We start from the raw sequence: 24,967 nt of genomic DNA, 5'->3' as shown, positions 1-24,967 counted from the left end.
TCACACACTCAACTGCTGACCACAACCTCCTCTCAAGTCAACTGCATCAATAGACACCATTTTTGTTTTAGATATTCCCATTCTTGGCACTTCTTTTCTTCCTGTAACCACAAAAAACCACTCACAAGGTAGAAAAAGGGGCTTTAGGTTATACTTGGTATATAGATTGGTATATAGATTTTAGGGCTGTTGTAACAGAATACCACAGACTGGGTAGCTTAAACAACAGAAATTTATTTTCTCACAATTCTGGAGACTGGAAGTCCAAGATCAAGGTGTCAGCAGGGTTGGTTTCCTGAGGGCCATACAGGAAGGCTGTAACGGTTACAGGCCTCTCTCCTTGGCTAGTAGATAACTGTCCTCTGTGTGTCTCTGCATTCCTAATCTTCTTCTATAAAGACACCAGTCAGATAGGACTAGGGCCCACCCCAATGAACCATATCTAGCAAAGAAGAAACCTTGTCTCCATGCCTGAAAAGAGCCCATTCTAGCCACTCATTAATAGGCATATGATTTCAGAATTTCAGTGAAAGGAATGAGGCAATGTATGGGTTAAAGCTAACTGTAAAACAAATACCTAAATATAATTCCCTCATTTGAGATGGTTTCCTTTATTTTTTTAAAAGCCTATTCTAGGCTTCCACTCTTACCAAATAATAGACCCTATGTACCAGGAAAGATTGAAGGCCGGAGAAGGGGATGACAGAGGATGAGATGGTTGGATGGCATCACCAACTCGATGGACATGGATTTGGGTGGACCCCAGGAGCTGGTGGCACCCCACTCCAGTACTCTTGCCTGGAAAATCCCATGGATGGAGGAGACTGGTAGGCTGTGGTCCATGGGGTCGCCTAGAGTCGGACACGACTAAGCGACTTCACTTTCACTTTTCACCTTCATGCATTGGAGAAGGAAATGGCAACCCACTCCAGTGTTCTTGCATGGAGAATCCCAGGGACGGGGGAGCCTGATGGGCTGCCATCTATGGGGTCGCACAGAGTCGGACACGACTGAGTGACTGAACTGAACTGATATACCAGGAAAGCGAGCTAACAAATGATAATAAAAAGCAGAGACTGTAGACAGGCAATAGCTGTTACCCAGCAGAAGTCACAATTACAAAAAGCTTAGTTCCCATCACAAAAGAAAGGCATAAACAAAAAAGAGGGATAGAGGCATTAGATTGAAGTTTAAAGTTATTTGCATTTTTTAATAAATTTTGATAGTTCTCATATCCTAAAGGTAACTGCTTAGTCATTAGGAAGTTCTCTCTCTCCCCTCTTACCTTTTTGGAAAAAGAACAATAATATAATGCTCTTATAATTTTCAACACTAAAAATATTAAAGTAATATTGAGATGATAAAAATTCCATAGTCATTTATTTACACTTAAATTACTGATGTTCTTTTTCCTTTCATAGTTTTCATGTTTCTAGTTGCAGCCTCTTCTTTTTCGTTTAGAGAAGCTCCTTTAACATTTCTTGTAAAACTGTTTAGTGGTGCTGAAGTCTTCTACCTTTTGCTTGTTTATAAAACTTTTGATCTCTCCATCAAATCTGAATGAGAGCCTTATCATGTAATCTTGGTTGTAGATTTTTCCCTTTCATCACTTTAAATATATTGTGCCACTCCCTTCTGGCCTGCAGAGTTTCTGCTGAATAGTCATTTGATAACCTTATGGGAGTTCCCTGGTATATAATTTGTTGCTATTCCCTTGCTGTTTTTTAAATATTCTTTATCTTTGGGCTTCCCTGGTGGCTCAGAGGTAGAGTCTACCTGCAATGCAGGAGATGCAGGTTCAATCCCTGGGTTCCACTCCAGTGTTCTTGCCTGGAGAATCCCATGGACAGAGGAGCCTGGCAGGCTACAGTCTATGGGTTCACAAAAGTCAGTCACGACTTAGCAACTAAACAACCACCACTATCCTTTATCTTTAGTTTTTGCCATTTTAATTATAGTCTGTCTTGGAGCTTCCCTTGTGGCTCAGCTGGTAAAGAATCCGCCTGCAATGTGGAAGATCTGGGTTCGATCCATGCGTTGGGAAGATCCCCTGAAGAAGGGAAAGGCTACCCACTCCAGTATTCTGGCCTGGAGAATTCCATGGACTGTATAGTCCATGGGGTTGCAAAGAATCAGACACAACTAAACAACTTTCACTAAGCTGTTTCGGTATGTTCCTCTTTGGGTTAATCCTGTATGGGACACTCTGCCCTTCCTTGACTTGGATGCTGTTTCCTTTCCCAGGTTAGGTAAGTTTTAAGCTATTATATCTTCAAATATGTTCTCAGCCTCTTGGTCTCTCTCTCTTCTCTTTCTGGCACCCCTTTAATGTGAATATTAGTGTGCTTAATATTCTCCCAGAGATCTCTTAAAATTGTCATTCCTTTTCTCTCTCTCTCTCTTTTTTCCTGTTCAGAATCAGTGATTTCTTCAACTTTATTTTCCAGCTCACCAACCTGCAAAATTTAGTCTACTATTATTTCCTTCTACCGGATTTTTAAATTTAGTCACTGTATTCTTCAGCTCTGTTTGGTTGTTCTGTATTTTCTAACTCCTTGTTAAAAACTTCTAACTGCCTAGTCCATGCATCCTTCTCCTAGGTTCTTGGATCACTGTTATGATCACTACCCTGAACTCTTTCTCAGGTAGATTCCTTGTCTACTTCACGTAGTTCCTCTTCTGAGGTTTTATCCTGTTCCTTCACTTGGAATATGTTTCTTTACCTCATTTTGCATAACTTGCTGTTTTTATTTTTATGTATTTGGTAGCTTGGTTACATTTCTTTTGATAAGTGGCCTTTCGTAGGCCTGTGCACCCCAGCAGTGCACTCCCCTCTTAGCACCAGAGGTGCTTATGCTCTAGGGGTAGCCACTCCCCCAATGTGGAGTGTATGGGTCCTTCTATTGTGGCAGACTGATTACTATGGGCAGTCTGGTGGGCTTGGTTGGCTCCTGGCCTGGTTAGTCGCCAGGCCCTGCCTCATTAGTTGGCAGGGCCATGCTATGAGGTAGCTGACTAATGAACTCTAGGGGGCCCTGCGGGTAAAGTCAGGGTTCAGAAGACTCCAGGGCTCTTGCCTGCCTGCTGGTGGGTAAAACCAGATCCTGGGGCAAGTGCCAGTCTACTGGTGGGCAGAGTTGGATCCTGGGGCCTGGTTGCAGGGTCCAGGAGTCCCAGAGCTGGTATTAAATCACTCGGCTCATGATGGGTGGTGGGTGGGGCCACTTCCTGACATAGTTGGCCACAGGGCCCAGGTTGTCCTCAGGCTTCTGTTAACCTGCAGATAGAGGGGCCAGATTGACAGGCTGCAGGGCTGAGGTTGTCTTATGGCTGTTGTCTGCATGCTGATGGGTGAGGTCTGTCCCGAAGCTAGAGCATGCTGGCTAGTAGGTGGACCTGGGCTGCAGGCTTCAGGGCTGGTGCTGTCTTGCAGCTGGTGTCTACCCACTGGTGGGTGGAGCTGGGTCCCAGAATCTCTGGCTGGAGGGCTCTGGAGAATCCCAGGTCTAGTACCTATGCACTGGAGTGTGGGTCTGAGTCTGTGCTTTCTGTGGGCATGGCCCTGTCTAGGGGCAGCTGTGGGCTCAGGGGTGTCTTTTTTTTTTTTTTTTTTTCTTGTTCATTTTAATTATTTATTCCATAAGGAATATATGAATAAATTGTTTTGTTAAAATCTCAAGAAAGAAGAGTTTGCTTATACACTGTATAAGATATGGTATATCTGCATCTATATATATGGAGGCCTTAAAGTAGCTTGTCTGGCGTGGGTGGGGCTGTGTCCCAGCCCAGTTAGTTGCTTGACCTGAGGCATCCAGCACTGGTGCCTGCAGACCACTGGGCCAGGGCTGGTCCTGGGGCTAATAAGCCAGAGGGAGAATTCCAAAATGGTGCTTGCCAGCACCAGTGTCCAGGTGATAGAATGAGCTCCCCAAAATGGTTGCCCCAGTGTCCGTGTCCCCAAGGTGACCTCTGATTGCCTCCTGCCTCTCCTGGAGGTTCTCCAAGAACAGCAGTTGGTCTGACTTAAGCTCCTTTTCAAGTTACGGCTTCTGCCCTGGGTCCTGGAGAGTGTGAGATTTTGTGTGTGCCCTTTAAGAGAGAAGTCTCTATTCCCCTCAATAGAAGAACCTGTGGTTCTTATACTGATGGGGAAATCAAGCATCACTGGATGCTTGTGTCCAGAGTTCATCATGTGTTTACCCCTACTGTGGGCTTTGTACTTTGGGGCTACTGTTTCTTTCCTTATGCTCAAATTCCACACAATTGTTAAAAGATACACAATATCACTTACATACTAAAACCATTGAAAGACACATATTCCTCAGCTGTGAATCCATAAATATCTTAGCAAGATAGGTCCACTTCTTGCTGAAGAAGAAGAGTAACTAAACTTGTGGGTTCATCACTGGAGCAATCATAAGGGTTGTTCTGGAGCAAGAGATAGAAATATATGTCCATTTATGAATCTTAACAATATCTTTTATTTTTTAAAAAGTTAGTCTTCTGAATTTCCTGTTCAAATGTATGATCAGGAAAAGAAGGCAAGAATGTAAAATGTGGGGCAAATCTTCTCAAAAAGGTGCAGTAATCACAGATCATATATATTATGGAGTCTGAAAATAAGAGTCCCTAGCAGCAACTAGTTTAGTGGTTTTCAATCCCTGCTCCAGAGAACCGTAATGTTTTCCAGGAAATGTGTCAAAAATTCTATGGAGAGGAGTGTCTGGGACTCTGAGTCCCCATCTACATTTAACTACAGCATATGGGATTTATAGATTGGGTTTCTGTAGAAGATTCTAACATTATTTTTTTTTTAAAAGAGTAACAATAACCTAAAAATCTGGCCCAACTGTTTGATTTTACAGATAGAAAGATAGATCCTAGAATCTAGATAATTTGTCCAAAATCATATGGCCAAATTTTTTCAATATCAGATATATGTCATATATATATATGTGTGTGTATAAATATATATATAAAATATAGGCTTAATTCAAATTGTGGGCAAGAGCAGCCTGGTATATTTAAGAAATGAACACCTAGCATTTAACACACACACACGTGTGTGTGTGTGTGTGTGTGTGTGTATTCCTATTAGATAATGGTATATTGTCACCCTGTTTATTTATATGCAGAGTACATCATGAGAAATGCTGGACTGGAAGAAACACAAGCTGGAATCAAGATTTCCGGGAGAAATATCAATAACCTCAGATATGCAGATGACACCACCCTTATGGCAGAAAGTGAAGAGGAACTCAAAAGCCTCTTGATGAAGGTGAAAGTGGAGAGTGAAAAAGTTGGCTTAAAGCTCAACATTCAGAAAACGAAGATCATGGCATCCGGTCCCATCACTTCATGGGAAATAGATGTGGAAACAGTGTCAGACTTTATTTTTCTGGGCTCCAAAATCACTGCAGATGGTGACTGCAGCCATGAAATTAAAAGACGTTTACTCCTTGGAAGGAAAGTTATGACCAACCTAGATAGCATATTCAAAAGCAGAGACATTACTTTGCCAACAAAGGTTCGTCTAGTCAAAGCTATGGTTTTTCCTGTGGTCATGTATGGATGTGAGAGTTGGACTGTGAAGAAGGCTGAGCGCCGAAGAATTGATGCTTTAGAACTGTGGTGTTGGAGAAGACTCTTGAGGGTCCCTTGGACTGCAAGGAGATACAACCAGTCCATTCTAAAGGAGATCAGCCCTGGGATTTCTTTGGAAGGAATGATGCTAAAGCTGAAACTCCAGTACTTTGGCCACCTCATGCGAAGAGCTGACTCATTGGAAAAGACTCTGATGCTGGGAGGGATTGGGGGCAGGAGGAGAAGGGGACGACAGAGGATGAGATGGCTGGATGGCATCACTGACTCGATGGACGTGAGTCTGAGTGAACTCTGGGAGTTGGTGATGGACAGGGAGGCCTGGTGTGCTGCGATTCATGGGGTCGCAAAGAGTCAGACACAACTGAGCGACTGATCTGATCTGATACCTTCGATTCTTATCTGAAGCATTCACATCTGCCCCACTCTTCAAAAGAAATTCTACCATTTCTGCATTATTTTCAGTAACAGCAAGTAGAGTGGAGTAAACCCATCCTGGAAAAAATATTTCAAAATGATTACTTTAAATACTGTACCAACATTACATGCTTTTTAGATTTAAGTTCAATTTTAAAAAATTAGTGTGTTTATAAGAAACCTCTGTCATATCTTATAATGAAAAGCTTAAAATGAAAAAGAATCTAGAAAAGAATATATACATGGACAGAGGAGTCTGGTGGGCTACAGTGTATGGGTTGCAAAGAGTCAGAAACAACTGAGGGACTAACACACACATACTTGTATATATTTATAAATATATATGCCGGGGCTTCTCAAGAAGCACTAGTACTAAAAAACCTGCCTGCCAATGCGGGAGATGTAAAATATGTGGGTTTGATCCCTGGGTTGGAAAGATCCCCTGGAAGAGGGCATGGCAACCCACTCTAGTATTCTTGCCTGGAGAATTCCATGGACAGAGGAGCCTGGTGGGCTACAGTCTATGGGGTTGCAAAGAGTCAGACACAACTGAGCTACTAACACATACACACACAAATAAATAAAATAATAAAAACATAAAATATGGCTAACCAGTTAAAAAATAAAATTAAAGTTTCTACTTCAGGCTTAATTCAAATTGTGGGCAAGAGCAGTATGGAACATTTAATTAATGAGCACCTAGAATATATACAAATATTACAAAACATTAATTCACAATACACAGTTGGTTTCCTAGGGTTTCATTTAAACTTCCAAGGCTGGCACTTATTTTGGCCTGTCATGAGGATAAAATATCAGTGAACTAAAGTGTTAGGAAGCTTTAAAAGGTATGCTTATCAATTATGCATAATATCTTAATAGGGGACTTGGATTACTTTTAGTATAACAGGTACATTTCTAATTTTACTCTATTCTTATAATTATTCATGAGTATATAAATAAAATAGAAAAAGATACAGTCTTAATGATTTCTAATCAATGTTGATTTATAGTGAAATCAAGTATTTCTCATTTGATGTGGTCCTTTGAACAATTTTAATTGTTAAACATTATGTTGCTTTGGAGGTCAGGATTATAATATAAAATGAAATAAAGTTTTTTATAAAAAGAAAACTTATCAGTATTTGATAATCTTCTCCTCTCCTTCTCCCTAAATTCATTTTGTAAAACTCATGCTTTATATAACATATGTCTCAACCGATATAAATTATCTGCAATGAATATCTTCTTTCACTGCTTCCTAAAATACCAGGTATCATTTTTAATAGAAGGCTACCTTATGTTGAGCCTTAAGGTTAGCTTTGTGTTTCAGCAGTTTTGCAGCTAATGAGACACTTTGACAACAGGCAGCATAATGAAGAGCAGTGGTGCCATCTAAATCCACCAGATTGGGGTCTGCACTGTGTTCTAGAAGAATAGTAGCACAACTCTCCTTGTCACATGGTACTGCCTGTCAACACAAAAGCAATAGATGGCCAACCAATTTACTACTTAGGATCTGATATATTAAACTAATATTTAATACTGTTTTAAAATATGACATATAACAAAGGTTAACTAGGAGAAGAACTCAAATGCAATTCAATCAAAAAGGAAAAATCAACACACCTTAGTCAATGGAGATCTGTTTTCACCATCCCAGGCATTTATTTTGCACTGTTTCTCAGTTAAAAGAGAGACAATATTTGAATATCCATTAGCACAGACCAGGTGCAAAGGTGTTCTGTATCGACATAATGAAGCACAAGTTAGAGATAAGGCTTAGTCTGAGAAGTTACCTACTATGCCAAAGAACATGCTGTATCATATATTGTTAAGGTATTTGCTTCATATACGTTCAGATGACTCAGTAGAAAATACCCTGATGCTGGGAAAGACTGAAGGCAGGAGAAGAAGGGAACTACAGAGAATGAGGTGGTTCAATGGCATCACCAACTTGATGGACATGAGCCTGGGCAAGCTCCAGGAGTTGGTGATTGACAAGGAGGCCTAGTGAGAGGTCCATGAGGTCGCAAAGAATTGGACATGACTTAGCAATTGAGCTGACTGATTTGCTTCATATGCTTACTTATATTTACACCAAATTCATATTAATTATAATTACTTTTTACAGAAATAGAGATAAGTCTTAGTTTGATAAGTTACCTACTATGCCCAAGAACATGCTGGATCATATATTGTTAAGGTATTTGCTTCATATGCTTACTTATATTTACATAAAATTCATATTAATTATAATTAATTTTTACTGAATTAAAAGGCCTATGTAAATGCCCTGAAGATACTTATTTAACTGGTTTCACTTCCAAGAGAATTTATTTATGTTAAAAAAAAATAGCTTTTTTCAAACACCAAAGTGAGTCTAAGCCTTGGAATGAATGATAAAATTAGATATCCAAAAAAAATCTAGAAATGATCTCCAAAACCTAAGATATTTGTTCCAGCTAATAGAAAGAAGGGACATTGCCTATGCTTGGAACCCCTGTTCCACAGCATGCTACACCTAAGTTGTGTGTATTTCTCTTTGCTTAGCTATTAAAGTTGATATTTGCTCTAAGAAGTGAACACAAAGGTGAAAAGCCTAAGGGCTCTCTTTAAGTTGTAGACCTCAGCCTAATTTTTAATTATTAAAATATTTTTTTCTTCTCAAAGAGCCATATTCTATGTGGCCTCCAAGAAATCAAGCACATATTCATGAAGTATAACATAACAGGTACTAATGACTCCTTTTAAAATCTGTAGTTTTTAGCCTGAACTGGACCTCAATAATCTTTTATTTATTTGTGAAGGTGATATCATTATATTCTTACTAAAGGTACCTTTCGGAGAAGGCAATGGCACCCCACTCCAGTACTCTTGCCTGGAAAATCCCATGGACAGAGGAGCCTGGTAGGCTATAGTCCATGGGGTCGCCAAGAGTCAAACATGACTGAGCGACTTCACTTTCCACTTTCATGCATTGGAGAAGGAAATGGCAACCCACTCGTGTTCTTGCCTGGAGAATCCCAGGGATCGGGGAGCCTGGTGGGCTGCCGTCTATGGGGTCGCACAGAGTCTGACACAACTGAAGCGACTTGGCAGCAGAAGCAGCAAAGATAATTTTATAATATAAAATCTATATATAGATAGCTCAGGTCCTAAACAAAAGATTTTAGATGCCATTTTCCATTTTATTTTAGATTCTCAAAAGTACTTTATGGGTACGTACCTAAACAGTACTGGTATTTATACTAAGAGGAGCAAAAGGTAGCCCATAAGGACTTTCAAATAAGGTAACTTCCAAAGAGTTAGACATAAAATCTATAGATGATGTTATAATTTACCATTTATGGGAGAAAATTAAAAAATGTAAAAATAATTTTGAACAATTTGGAAATAGACAAACTCCAATCAAAGTTATCTGAATATAATCTCCGGAAGACAAGACTAAGTATAATACAAAAGAACAGAAACCTAACCAATTATATTATCCTATCTGAAGAAAGACTATAATCAGAAAGAGGATAGTCAGCTAGGTAATAGACTGAAATCAGAAGTTATTTGTGATTAACATCCTCCATGGTAAAGAAAATGTGAATTTAAGGAACACACATTTCCCAGTCATTGGAAAGGATTACTTTATTTTTGTGTAGAACAAAAATGATTCCTCAGACATCGTGATCTAGATGAAAATATCCCTCAAAATGATCTTCCTTGTTTGCTGTGATTCCATCCTTACCAAACAAACTTCTGATAACTAATTTGATTTCTCAGAAATTACAAAACAGGAAAAGCACTGATCAGCCTTTTTGTTGACATCCATAATTTGGCTTAAAGGTAAACTTTCTTATGTAATAGGAAATTTCTCCAGTCTTCAACCCAAATATATAGGGCCAAAAGGCTTTAAGCTGACCTAAAATAACTCCTTGTGATAGCATAGCAAATCTTAACAGATATATTGATCTGTCTCTTTCACCTACTGTTACACCTATCTCAAAAATTTAGTCTCAAGGAACTTAGGTGGTTTTTGCTCAGTCTTTAGATCTACCTCTCTCTCCAGCTCTAATTTCCTTTTTCCATGAAAACAAGCAAAAACAATGCCAATTTCTCTTTCTCTGAGAGAAAGTAAATGGCATTTGGGTAATTCCCAGTAGGTTTTCCAAAAGTAGCTGATGCATGCCTGCTGAATATTTCACTCTTCCAATTTAAGTCTAAACCCTACATGACAATGAAACTTTTATAAAGATCACAGAGCACATCTATATGCCCCAAGGAACACAGGAAATCAACCACAGAGTCAATAAAATAAAATAGCTATGAAAGCTTCAGTTTCTTAAGGAAGCATTGAGCGATATATAGTCCTATGGTCTTTTACACAAAATTTGAAAACAAGACTAATCTATCCTGAGTAGGCATGAAACCTTACAAAGGTTATAATATTCATCAACCTTCAAAATAGTCTTAAAAAGATTTTTTTCTCAGAATATTTGGCATCCTTTCAAATGAGTCATCCTGGCTTGAAAAGACAAAAAGTCTCAAGAATATACAGATTGCCTCCATTTCAAGTTTTAGATTAACTAGTCTTAATTTCAGAGAATTAAGAATATGGAATATTGAAATATGCAGCAAGTAATGCCTTTGTTATAATCATTTACCAAATGTGTACACATACAAGAGCTTCTACAATATCAATGCTTTTTCACCTAATGTCAAAAACCATCCTATTTTTTTAAATAGCTGAATGCAAAACATGTATTTACAAATATCTTAGCAACACACTTTAAAACCAAGTGTATTATTCCATTTCTCAAAAATACACAACTTTTATTAGTGTACCATATTGCAAAGTGAAGACTCTGATTTATATTGTTACCTTTTAACTCATGGTACTTACAAGAAACTTAAATCCCTGCAAGGCCTAGTGCTGGTTTCTAGGGTTTTAGGCAAGCTGGTATCCTACTGTTTGATTCAAGTTTTGTTTCCTCCCAGTCTCTCATCTCTCATATACCAGTGAAAGAACTGTCAGCAGAGATTGTGGCCAAATGAAGAATTATCAGATCCCATAAATCTTTAACTGAAGTTTAGCAAAAGGAGTGACTCAGGTGGATATGAAGAGTCACTATTCCGGAAACTGAAGAGAAGTCCTACCTGCTGCACAGGGTGCAAGACCAGAACACAGCTGCCCTCTTAAATTAGGTCATCCTGAGAACACCCCCCTTATCAACTGACTTGGGCTCTTGATGATAACTTAGAATTCAGGGTGAGTGAAGAAGTAACCAAGGAAGCTACCTCACACTAGATCACTACTTTCAACTGTAAACCAGCACTTTAGATCTAATCTGGGTTTGAGTAGTATGGTAGAAAGTGTTCATTTGGAATTGAGCCTGCACTGACCGGGCTATCTACAGATCTGAGGGACTTTTTATTAAAAAAAAAAACACACACACACACAGAAGGTAATTTAATTTTATTGCTGGTAGAGTTATTAGATATCTTCCATTCATTTTTATACTTATTAGGTACATTGCTTTTAAAATAAAAACATAAATATAAGCCAAATAAACAAAGGACATTAATACGGAGCTCTTCTGGTTTAATAAGAAATAGTTTGCAACAGGGCTTGCAGATCTTGGTTTAAAAAACACTTCAGATCAGAGATCAGTCTTATCTAGTAATAATTCTGATTTGACAATATGAGATTTAGGGTCAAGGTCATACAAATGCAGGACAGGCTGCAAATTCAGAATTTTATTCCCAAAACAATGTTCTTCCTACTGGGTTACTATGGCCTTCAGAACAACCTGCTCATTAACTGTCATGGTGTTTCTCTTGTTCTCTCCTAACCAGAAACTTCCACTTTTAGTATCATTATGTTTACTAGAAAACATATATAGAATATTACTTCCTAAGGCCATTATTTATATGTACATATACCTACATGAGGCATCAGAGACCTTTAGCATAATGCTTCTAAAATGAGTTCATGCAGCATTATATAAATAACTATAAATCACTTAAAAAAATTAAACAGCACAAGGCATGTCTCCCATAACCATTCTTACTCTCTCTACTTCCCCTATCCAAATCTCATCTCCTCTTCAGAAACAGTGATTTTAAGTTTAGTATGTATCCACTCATACTTTATCCCATTCTCAGTCTTTCTACACACACACAAATATTCAAATAGAATATACAGTTTGAAACTTTTTTATTCAGCTTTATTCAGGTATAATATACAAAAAGTTTAAATGTACAATTTTATGAGTTTTGACCAATATATAGTCATATAACTGCCACCATAAACATGATAAAGAACATTTCTATCACTCATATCCCTTTGTAATCAATCTCATTCCTCCAGTCCCTGTATGAAGCACCTGGTAACTACTGATTTGCTTTCCTTGGCTATACTTTTGCCTTTTGAGAATTTCATAGAAAAGGAGTCACTTGATATACAGTCTTTATTATCTGATTTCTTTGACTTAGCATGACACTTTTGAGATTCATCCATGTTGCTGCATGTATCAGTAATTTCATTTCTTATATTAATGAGATATCATTTTATTGCTGAGTAATATCTTTATATTTATCTGCATAGATATATATATATGTATGTATTAATTCATCAAAAATATTTATTAAATACTTACTATGGCTTAGGCAAGTTTGTAGGTGATGAAGACACAGCAGCAAACAAAACAAAAATACCTGACCTTATGAATCATATCTGGCTAGCGGAAGAGGTCAACAAAAAAAAAATACAAGGTACAACAGACAGTATTAAGTGCTAAAGGGAAAAATCAGGCAGGGAAGAGGAACAGAAAATGTCAGCATGGAGAGGGGGTTCAATTGAAGGTAGTGTAGCCCAGGAAGCCTTCACTGATATGGTGACAACCCGAAGGAAGTGAGACCAAGCCATGTGACTATCTGGGAGGGAAAAGTACCCCAGGTAAAGGAACCAGCAAGTCCAAAGGCTCTAACTACATGTCTGGCATTTCTGTGGAACACTAAAAAGGCAAGTGGGAACTGGAGATGAATGAAAGGGAGAGTTGTGGGAGGCAAGATCACAGAGATACCAAGAAGTGGGGGTGAATGTTGTGTAGGGCTTATGAGCCTTGGAAGGACTTTGGCTTTAACCCCTAATGAGAAGAAAAGCCAATGGATGTTGTTTAGGCAAGGAAAGCATCACTTCACTTACACTTTAGAGGATCATTCTGGCTAATGTGTGGAGAATAAACTGAAAATGTTAGAAGACAGAAAACTACCTGGGAGGCCACTGTGGTAGTCTCGTTAAAGTATGACAGTGGCTTTGATTAGGGTGGTAACTGTGAAGGTGGCAAGAAACGGCTAGATTTTCGATCTATTTTGAAGGTAAAACCAAGATTTCCTGTTGAAAGAAATGGAGGATGTGAAAGAATGAGATTAGTCAAGAATGACTCTAGGCGTTCTGGTCTATACAACTGAAAGAAAGGATTTGGCATTTATAGGAAGAGCAGAGCAGATCTGAGAAGTAACAGGAGTGCAGTATGGGGATATGTGAGATCCCAAAGCAGTGATGGAGTGGAGCTAGTGGCTCTCACAAGCTGATTGTTCAAGTCTCAGGAATTACTCAAGCCAATTGATATCACATTTGTAGCTTGAAATCAGGGCTTCTCTTCCCTTCTCCTCACTCCTACCCCAACTCAAAAGCCTGTTATTTAACATTTACAAGCACACCACAGTCTATTAGATATCCAAGTGATACTGTAGGCATTTGTATATGTGAGTCTAGAGTTCAGGGAGAAGTCTAGCTGGAGATTAAAAAGTTGGGAAGCATTGGAAATCAGATACAGACGATCTCTCTTCACCAGTCAAGTGAAGATTAAGAGAAACAGAATCATTTCAAGGTCTGAGGCTTCAAATATTTACCAGTCAGGAAGATGAAGTGAAACCAGAAAAAGAGTCTAAAAAGAACTGTACGCAAAAGTAGGACAAATGCCAGGTGAACCAGTTGTCCCGCACGACAATACAGTATTTTAAATACTATTGATAAGAAGTAGGAGACTTGGCTGAGATGCCTACCAGATAAGACTGAGAATTGACCACTGAATAAAGTCATGCTGAGGTTATTCATGACCTTGTAAAGAAATTCAAAGCAGTGGTACAGGATAAAAATCAGATAAATTAGATAACTCTGATTTTATTAAAAGAGGAGATAAACCTATCCATAAGTTAACACAAATCCTCTAACCATAGTGATGAAACATGACATTTTACACAATCAATGACCTGAAAACTCCCCACAAGATTTAAGGGAGGCACATATAGAACACATTTTCTGTTATTAATGCCAAATACATAACTTTTTCATTTCTTTATAAAATTAGTTTTGTTTTTGCAGTAAGTGGTTGCTGATGAGCTTTTTGAAGATCCTCTATAACTCAAAAAAAAAAAAAGTTTTTTTTCATAGGATATCTACATTAAAAAGTTTTGCTCTTTTAGTCTTAAAATCTTAACAAGTACTCTTCTGAAAAGTTGCCTCTACTCTTTTTCTATCAGTACGTTAGGAACATGGAAAATCTTAGTGGCTAGGGACAAGATTTGCCACAGGGACAAACTGTAGATCGGGAAGAGGGTGGAGTAAGCAGTGGAGATTAAGGCAAATGCCCTCAGATATCCAGAAGAGCCTTTCTAAAGGGAAGAAGCTGAAAGTTGGAGGTGTGACCCTCTGCCAATGGTTACCAGACCTCTCTGCTGTGGGAAACATGGAGTCACAAGCAGAGGGGGGGCCCAGACAAGTCATGATTCTGGTTAGAGGACCCAGTGGCCCCAGCTTCCCCACTGTGCTGCCCTTCAGTCACTCTGGTCACCTGAGTTCTCTGTCCCATATGTTCACATCATGCTTCTTGAGCTGAAGATACTCCTTCACCGTCTCTAAATCCCGGACTGAGGCAGCTCTGTGAAGTTTCTTTAAATTCTTATCTCGAAGGGTGTAGCCTGATTGGGCGAGGAGACCAATACTGGCCCATCTGCCTACAAGCAGGGGTGAGCAGGAACAGCGGGGCTTATCCTTCCTTCTCGGTAAGGTGAAAAGCTTCTTCATGGAGGTGCAGGAGGCAGCCCTTCAGTGTGACCAGGAAGTCCTGGAACTCCTAACTGCCCCACCTACCTCTGGGCCCTGAGGCTCTGGCTCACAGACCCCTCTGGCCAGATCCTCCCCCACAACGCTGGAGTCAAAGCGACCAGAGACCCGAAGTGGGTGGCAGACAGGAAGTGCGCCAAAGACCAGAACTAGGCTGGGCAGCTTTTCTCAGTTGCCCAGCAACACGCAGGGCCTTGGCACCCAGTGTTGCCCAAATCCAGATTCTTCCCCCAAGATCTTAGATTAACTCAAACACTCTCAGTCTTCCTATTAGATCGAGAGCCTTTGGGTAGAAATCTACCAACTTCCTTACAAATAATCCCTTTTCCTTCAAAGATAGACTTAATGGCTTCAACTCTTACAAACCAAGATTTATTTTCTTTCTGGTGGAGATGAACCTCCTCCAGTGACCTTGCCTCCAGCCTACATCCTGCCTCTCACCAACATGATTCACATGATACAACTAGCCTTTAATAATAACTGAAATCCCTTCCTAATATCAATTTCAAACATACTTTTGAACACCATCTCTCATATTTTAACTTATTCATCACAAAACTCCAAAAATCCTTCTAATTCTTTACACCTACAGTCCCTTAATTCTGCCACCTTTCAGTGACATTGACCACCCCACTCTGTGTTCTCACTTCCCTACATAACTAGATTAAATTACACAGTTAATGATTATCACTCCCATGCATACACCTACAATAAGTTGGCCCCTATTCCTTTTCTTACTTGTCTGCCTAAACCATAGACTTAGTTACATTTAAAACTCCCATCTAGGGACTTCTTTGGTGGTTCAGTGGCTAAGACTCTGCATTCCCAATGAAAGCAGCTGAGGCTGGACACCTGGTTATGTAATTAAATCCTGCATGCTGCAACTAAAGATCCCACATGCTGCAACAATAAATAAATACATAAATACATACATAAATAAATACATAAATTTAATGTCAAATACATAAATACATGCATAAATAAATAATAAAATTCTTATCTAAATTTGTCTAGCCCTGAGTTCCTATGTGACTAAAGGAAAATACACATTTGTGATGTCTTTTCTCATTCTCAGTTCATGAAAACCCTGAAATGGATTTCACTTGAAATGGATTATACTTCCCAGCAATTCTTAGGTGTTTTCTTCATCCATTCATACTTACACTCTCCTTGAATATTTCATATCTTCTCTGTCTTCAAACTTCTTGGTTGATGACGTGGCTTCTTGATTCACTGAGAAAAGAATCAGAAAAGCAATTCTATAGGCTACCAAGACATCTCTCCACTGTGCTGTGTTGCTCAGTCATGTCTGACTCTTTGTGATGCTGTGAACTGTGGTCCACCAAGCTCTTTTGTCCATGGAATTATCCTGGCAAGAACACTGGAGTGGGTTGCCATTTCCTACTCCAGGGGATCTTCCTGACTCAGGGATCAAACCCGTGTCTCCTGGGGTTCCTGCATTGGCAGGCAGATTCTTTTCGCACTGAATCACCTGGGAAGCCCATCCACTTATCTACACCTTGCCAAAAAAATATTTTACCTTCTCTTCTATTCATATAATATGTCCATGTTTCTAGCAAAGGCCAGCACTTCTCTTATTTTCTAGAACCCCATCCTCTGTATTGCTTCATCAACCTTTCCCCTGCTTTCTCATGTCTTTAGTTTCTGTCTCTGATGACATTATTGACATAAATACATGCTAGTATCTATCCTAAAAACAAAAAACTGACCACACCTCCCCCTGCAATCATTGCCTCATTTCTCTCATTTACAGCAAAAGCCTTAGAATTATCTATAATCTTGTAATTTCTGTCTGTAATTTTTCTTCCTCTGTTCTCACTTAAAGGCAATTGCCATAGTTACCCTATTTTCCAATTTTGCTCAATCCACACTACTTTAAATATGATTGACTGTGATCTCCATCACATGAAACCCAAGGGTCATTTCTCACTTTTCATGTAAATCCAAGTCAATTCGCTGCTTATTCCTCAAAACACACTTCACTTGGTTTCCAAGACATTTTCCTTCTCTGGTTTCATTCCTTCCTTTCTAACCAGTCCTACTGTTTAGTTCCCTGATTCCTCTTTATTGCCAATAATGGAGTCTCAGGATCAGTCAATCCATAGCTTCATTTTTTTCCTCCAAACCCTTGGAGCCATTCTTGAATCTTACCTTTTACACCTACATTTAACTAACAACAAATTCTGTCAAGTCTAACTATACAATATGTCCAGAATCCATTTGATTTCTTCCACCATCTATATGCCCTTCTGGGTTGATCTCATTCAGTTCCAAAACTTCAACATATCTATACACTGTCAATGCCAAATTTGGGAGTTCTAGTCTGGTTCCCTCTGCTAAACTCCAGACTGGTATATCCAGTTGTCTATAGCTTCTATAGGCATCTCAAACTTAACATGTTTCAAGTGTTCTCCTCTCATTCCAATCTGTCACTGTCTTTCTTACTTAAGGGCAGGCAAAAGCCTCTTGATGAAAGTGAAAGTGGAGAGTGAAAAAGTTGGCTTAAAGCTCAACATTGAGAAAACGAAGATCATGGCATCCGGTCCCATCACTTCATGGGAAATAGATGGGGAAACAGTGGAAACAGTGTCAGACTTTATTTTGGGGGGCTCCCAAATCACTGCAGATGGTGACTGCAGCCATGAAATTAAAAGACGCTTACTCCTTGGAAGGAAAGTTATGACCAAACTAGATAGCATATTCAAAAGCAGACATTACTTTGCCAACAAAGGTCCATCTAGTCAAGGCTATGGTTTTTCCAGTGGTCATGTATGGATGTGAGAGTTGGACTGTGAAGAAAGCTGAGCGCCGAAGAATTGATGCTTTTGAACTGTGGTATTGGAGAAGACTCTTGAGAGTCCCTTGGACTGCAAGGAGATCCAACCAGTCTATTCTGAAGGAGATCAGCCCTGGGATTCCATTGAAGGAATGATGCTAAAGCTGAAACTTTGGCCACCTCATGCAAAGAGCTGACTCATTGGAAAAGACCCTGATGCTGGGAGGGATTGGGAGCAGGAGGAAAAGGGGACGACAGAGGATGAGATGGCTGGATGGCATCACTGACTCGATGGACGTGAGTCTGAGTGAACTCCGGGAGTTGGTGATGGACAGGGAGGCCTGGCATGCTGCGATTCATGGGGTCGCAAAGAGTCAGACACGACTGAGCGACTGAACTGAACTGAACTGAATTCCATTCTCCATGTTGCTCAGGTCAAAAATTTTACTATCATCGTTGACTTCCTTCTTTTTCAAAGGCTACATATGATGAGTTAGCAAAACCTGTATGAAGTGCTTCCAAATACATGCAGAATTTGACCACAGCTATCACTGTAGTCCAGGCCAACATCGTCTCTCTCATTTTCATTACTTGACCAAGGGAAAAAGCTTTGTGTTAGAACTGGGATAGGAACTGATAAGCTTCAGGACACTTCTCATATCATGCTATCTCTGGTTAATTTAATGAGCTGAGTCCCCTTGAATTCAGGATGACTTGAGAACAATTTTTCCCTTAAATGCTAAGATAAAGCTAATAGAGCTCAGGAATTTGAAGTGTATGGATAATTGTATGCTAATTTTATATAATTTTTATCAATAGGTTATGAGCTGCTGTCTCTTCTATTATCAGACACATGAGTATTATGTAACATGGTTGGTACCTATATCAGTATTAAAATAGCTATGTTATTTATCATATTTTCTACATAACAACCCCCATGTAATTTCCTAGGAAAAATAATAAAAGACATCCAAATATCCTTGATCTCAAATGTACCTATCAAGTTAAAGACTTTTCATAGTGGATTTTCTGTTGGTGGTCCTGCCAAAGATACAGAGAATGGGCTTATGAAAGTTTTGATAACAAAAGACCTGTCTAAAGATCAATATATAAATTTTGTCATCAGCATTTCTTTCTTGAAATTCTACAATTTATGATTCTTTAAGAAGGTAACTGAAATTGTGAAATAATAATGTCTGAAGAGAGATTTATATTTAGTTTCAAAAGTTCACTAAGTTCATTAAACCCATATGGTCCCTTTGTACAAATTAGGAAGTATGTCATTTGTTTCTCTATAATTACAATTTGGATTTATTATAAAATGAGTTCATTATTTTTATAACATTATTTCTAATAAATGATTATTATATGATAATCATTTATAATAATTTACAGAGTGATTTATTTGTAAGAAAAACACCTGTCTCTTTAAACTGGGACTTTCAACAAAATTATATGAACTGCAAAAGAAATGTCAGGTTTAGATGGTGTATACTAATAAGATATTACATTTTAATTTACTTTTGCAAATCAGTATAGATGTTATTAAAGCAATTCTTTATTGAGAATCACAAGTTATTTTATATGTGGTTGTATTAACAATCTATTATCGATCTTTCTTTCATAATTTGAAGAGAATGTTTTGCTCCTCTTAGAAGAAAATACTTTTCTTCTGTTTGTTGGCTAATCATCATGATTTACTTAATCAGTTTAGACTGCTGTAACAAACTACTATAGACTAGGTAGCTCAAACAACAAACATTTGTTAGAACAATTCCAGAGACTGGAAGTCTAAGATCAGAGCACCTGCATGAGCGGGTTCTTAGTGAGAGCCCTTTCTGGTTTACTTGCTGTGTCCGTATGTGGCTCAAAGAGGAAGCTATCTCTGGCCTTTTCATATAAGAGCACTAAACCCATTCATGAGGGCTCCTATGATTTAATTACTTCCCAAAGTTCCCACCTCCAAATACCATCACATTGAAATTAGGGTTTCAACACATGAATTTTGGAGGGACACACCATTTGGTCCATGGTGGTGGTTCAGTCACTCAGTCATGTCTGATCCAGTCCACAATGTTTACTAATTTTGTTAGAACAAGACACTTAATTGCCATCAAGCAGAGAAATTATGTTTGTATAATAGTTTATAAATAGCCCATCTCTGAACCTAATTCAGAGTTTTGATAGAAGTAGAAAAATATGTCACAAAAGCAAAAATGCTGCAATGAAAATGGTTCCCCTTAAAGGTGATAACTTGTGCAGTGCATGACCTGAACAACTATGAGGCCACCATTAGTTTAAAATTTATAGTAGTTAAAAATTTATAAATTTATAAAATGCCCTTACATAAATGAAGCATTTTATTAGATGTCAAAAATAGAAGCATGGAATAGATGTAGTTTTAGTCATCAAGGTACTCACTATAGAGTTAATTTCTGTGGTTCCTCAAAAATCCTTTCCTAAGAAAAACATAGTTTTCATTTGCTAACTTATTCACTCAACAAATAATTCTTGTGCCTTTTAGGTGTACTGATATGCTCTAATATTGGAGTATTTAAAAAGTCTTTTTCTTACCTAAATACACATTTAAAATTGTGTTCTGTATTTTCATATGCTTCTACTTTGGGAGTAATGTCTGTATTGTCTTACTTTAACCTCTGTTAAATTTTCAAGGCTGTTAAGTCACGCTACAACATTCTATAATAAAAGATCAATGGATAGCTTTTTAAAGGGCTTGAAAAACAAACTAACAAAAAATACAATTAAATGGAAAAGGTTTTCTTTGCCCTTTGGCATAGAGCTCCTCATAAAACAAATCAATCTTCCTGTATATTTGTTAAAATAATGTAAATTTATTATACATTATTATTATTCAACCTGAAATCCTCCTAATTTATATACTGAGAACTCTTATAGAAATGATAGCCAGTGGGACTCTGAAAAACTAAGGTGATATGACCCATGTTTATAACTTTTCCACATTGGTCTTTGGATACCTAGAATAGTGTACTGTTGTGGCTAGCAAATCATACCAATTGTTTCAAATGCAGTCTAATTTCACTTGTCACAATCCTGGAAGATAGGTATTACCACTGTCTTCAAGGTAAGGGTTCTGAGGTATAACTGGGGATTCATCTGGCATATGACAAGTGCTAGGTCTTTTAATTCCACCACAATTTCATGATTTAATTTTTTAGTAAGTATTCCTTTTTGCCCCATTTCAGATCTACTGAGCCACAATCAGCAAGAGTAGGACCCAAGAGTACTTAAAGCATCTCACGTAACCAAATGAAAATGGTGCTGCGAACTGCCTTAGTTCTATTTCCTCCAGGCTTCTGAGAGATACTAGACAGCAGAGATTTTGAGATTATACTTGCTGCTGAGAGGCTATATAAGGAATACAAAAAACCTGCTTCAATTACACTTAACCCTGTTGAGTCTGTTTCCCCACATGTAAAATGATCCGTAAGCACTTGGTATCATGCCTAGTCCATGCTATGCACTCAGTAAATGCTCCCTACTAATTTCAAAAGTGAAGGCCCAGAATACACTATATTGCCAGTTACAGATTGCTTCTTAACTGTGACTACAAGTACATTCACATTATAAAGGGACACTATACTCTCATCTACATGGTGAACATTCCATGTTACACATCTGAGAACAAGACAGCCAACATTTGTATAGTGAATACTACTTATAAGCTGTTTTTGTCATACTTCTACTTCACATTAAAAATCCAGAATTTTATAAAGGTACTAAACACATGTTTAAGTAAAGCAAGTATTACTAAAGGATTACCTTTATGCTTTAAACTGTTGGTATCTTTTCAGTTAAAAAACAAGTTCTTTTTGCAGTTAATTGCCCTTTACAAAAAACTTCAGTGAAAATATCTTGCGTGGATATCTTGCTTGTTTCATTAAGCTCAGCTTAGACAGTCTGAATCAAAGCACAGAGATAATTGCAGGTTAAATTGATTTGAGCCTTTTTATAAAGAAATTATAAAGTCTGGCTGCTGAGAATGCTCACTGAACTGATGGGTCCTTGGAGGAGGCCATGCCCTGCAGAAGCAGGAGCAGCTCTTTCTTGGCCCTGCCTGGCTGCCCACCCCCTACCCCCAGAAGACCAGTCAGTACTTCAGGGAAGCATCCAGTGAAATACCAAACACCTTGTGATGAACTTCCACTGGAGGTCAGCATCTGGGAAAAAAAAGTCAATCCTTTGCCCAGTTGTTTCATATCATCTCTGTCGTTGGGCTTTGACAGATGTCCTGCCCACCCCTTTTATTTCCTGTGGGTCAGCCTCCCCAGGTAGCGGGATGGAAGAGCAAGAAAGTCTGCCCTTCGCCACACTAACAGCCATTGACCCAGAGTGGAGGGTGTGTGGGCAGTGACTGGCACACGTGTGTGGTTTCCAGCTCAGCTGACAGTGGGGGCTCAGAAGGGCACGGAGTGGGGAGGGTCCATGACCCTTAGCCACCTGCCAGACTGAAGGCCAGAGGCAACTTGTAAAATTAGGCGCGATCTTCACTCCTCATGCCCTTTCACTTTTAGACCCATTCACTGGTGAATGGTCCCTCAAGGCTGAAGGATCTGTTGCCGTTGGGGGGCGGGTGGAGAGCTTACCCTCTAGTTTCTACACCAATCTCAACCCTGTGGTTTTCTCAGTATCTATTGTGTGAGCTACTGACGTGACCTCTTCCTCTCTCTGATTGAAAGCTCACCCAGCATTTCTGGATTATAGAATTCTTATCTCCTGCCTTGTTATTTTGGGAATTTTGCATTTCTTTGCTTTTGTTTTTGAGAAGTAACCTAAAAACTTCCTACAACACTAAATAAAATGGTACTGGTACTACCTTTAAAAAAAAAAAAAAGAATATAAGACTTGACACTGCATATTAATCAAGTTGGCACTCATAATTGTGGCTCCCTTACAATGTTCATGCAATATGAAATCCAACTTGAATTTGTTAAGCATAAAAGGCCCACCATGTGCACCCAGGAATGAAGAATTACCCTTTTGTGTTTTCATTCACTTCCCCTACCAACCATTAATAAAGACATTCAATTTATATTTTGGGAATGATTATTCTGGCATCAATTAGGAAAATACATCTTTATGAGGCATTTTAGATTTCAAAAGGTTGTTGTTCAGTCACTGTGTCCGACTCTTTGTGACCCCATAGACTGCAGCACACCAGACTCCTCTATACTTCACTATCTCCCAGAGTTTGCTCAAATTCATGTTGAGTCGGTGATGCTATCTAACCATCTTATCCCCTGCTGCCCCCAGGACACATATAGAGGAAAATTGTTACTATGAGGGAAAGGGATTATGGTATGTGTGTTATTTTTGTTAGGTCAAGTTTGTGGAGAAAGCATTAGATTCTGGACATCATTTATACTTAGAATATATTTTACTTAGCAATTGAATGAGCTGTATTCCTTCCTTTTGGAATTAGTTGACCAATTTAAAATACATTATTTATTTAAACAGAACATCTGGTTTACAATCCCTAATTAAAGTGGCCTATTTGCTTTACCCACTTTGCATTGTTTTCATTTTATAACTAAATTGATTATAAAACCTTATACTACAAAAGCCAAATATCTATGGATAGCCAATACTACCTAACCTTCCTCTAATCCTCCCAGAGACAGCCCTGAACATCGGAACATCAACCAAGTTATTCTGGGTATTGGTGCCTCATGACCAAGGGAGAAAACTATCTAACAGTTCCCTCCTTACAGGTCTTGGTTTTGTGAAAATGTGAAGATATTTTCCTCTGGAAAATGTTTTATTTGTGAACCAAAAGAACTACCATGTTTAACAAGTAGGGATTTCAATATTACAAAAAAAAAAAAAAATACAATAAAATCCACCTCTGAAATCTGAAAGGATCCATTCCAGAAACCCTTTCCAGAATTTATACAAATCAGTCATCATCTCTTCCTATTGAGCCTGTATTTTTCATTTTGAGCCAAGGGTCAACAACTGTGGCCTACAGGCCAAATCCAGCTTGCCACCTGTTATCGTAAATAAAGTTCTGTTGAAACATTGGAACACAGCTGCAACTATCATCTATTAGGTATTATCTTTGGCTATCTTCATGCTGTAACAACAGACTTAAGTAACTGTGACAGAGACCATATGGCCCTCAAAGCTTAAAATATTACCTGCTTCTTAACAAAAAAGGCTTGGCAACTTCTACTTTAAATACTTTCATTAAAAAGAAACTACTGAAATTTTGAATTACAAGAAAATAAATATTTTTCTATTCTTACCACAAAGTTATGCACTTTGGCCTACATATGACTTGAGAATTTTTGTGGACTAGCTTGGGTATCTAAACACTGCTTATAGCTCTGCTTCTAGGGATCCTTTAAAAAGTATACACAACCAGTTGAGCAAAGAAGGAACATTTAATCTATTTAATTGACTTACTCCAAGAATCAACCAAAGAATAGGCCTGACAAGCTTGGAGAAAACATGTTTACATCTTTTTTAAATAGGTTTATGGAACGAGGGAATCATGAAAAGCTGTTGACAATAATAGCAAGCACTGCCTCAAAATATATTTACTCACATTTAAAAATAACAAAAAATTTCCTTTAATACTAGAAATTCCCCAATTCTTAAAAGGTAACATGGGTTTTAAGACTATATAGAATAAATTTTTGTCAGGTAATATACACAACTGTGTTAGCATTTTTCCTTTTCTCAACCAAATACACTTTTATCCACATTTCTAAAGTGCTACTGAGCAACCAGCAGGGCAGTGTGATAAATGGGGATGGTTCAGATAGCTGCACAAGACAAGATTTACCTTTCCATGACTTAAAAAATCCGGGAAAAAAAAAAACATATGTATCCTGCACTACTGATTTGTATGTTTAATTTATATAGTACATGAATTTCTCTTTTCAACTAATTTTCCATAAATATTAAAATAGTAGAATATCTTTTCTAAAAGTTCTCAAAATAATCATTAGATTTCTTTACTATTAATATTTAATAGAAAAATAAAACCA

At 38.3% G+C, this 24,967-nt stretch overlaps 1 protein-coding gene across 1 annotated transcript; it reads right to left on the bottom strand.

Annotated features, from left to right (window-relative positions):
- Positions 1-24,854, bottom strand: ANKRD7 (ankyrin repeat domain 7). Its single transcript, XM_055589378.1, is given in 10 exon segments — positions 1-101; positions 3,078-3,228; positions 4,296-4,337; positions 4,339-4,405; positions 5,967-6,081; positions 6,084-6,096; positions 7,316-7,489; positions 7,648-7,762; positions 14,868-16,372; positions 21,738-24,854. Coding segments are annotated over 9 exon segments (1,011 nt in total). The 5' UTR covers positions 15,101-16,372; positions 21,738-24,854.
- Positions 24,855-24,967: the final 113 nt, after the last annotated feature.

This window comes from Bubalus kerabau, chromosome 8 (genome assembly GCF_029407905.1).
Source record: "Bubalus kerabau isolate K-KA32 ecotype Philippines breed swamp buffalo chromosome 8, PCC_UOA_SB_1v2, whole genome shotgun sequence".
Classification (NCBI taxonomy): Eukaryota; Metazoa; Chordata; class Mammalia; order Artiodactyla; family Bovidae; genus Bubalus; species Bubalus kerabau.
Note: the sequence above shows the minus strand (reverse complement) of the source record. Positions and strands in the feature narration are given on the sequence as shown.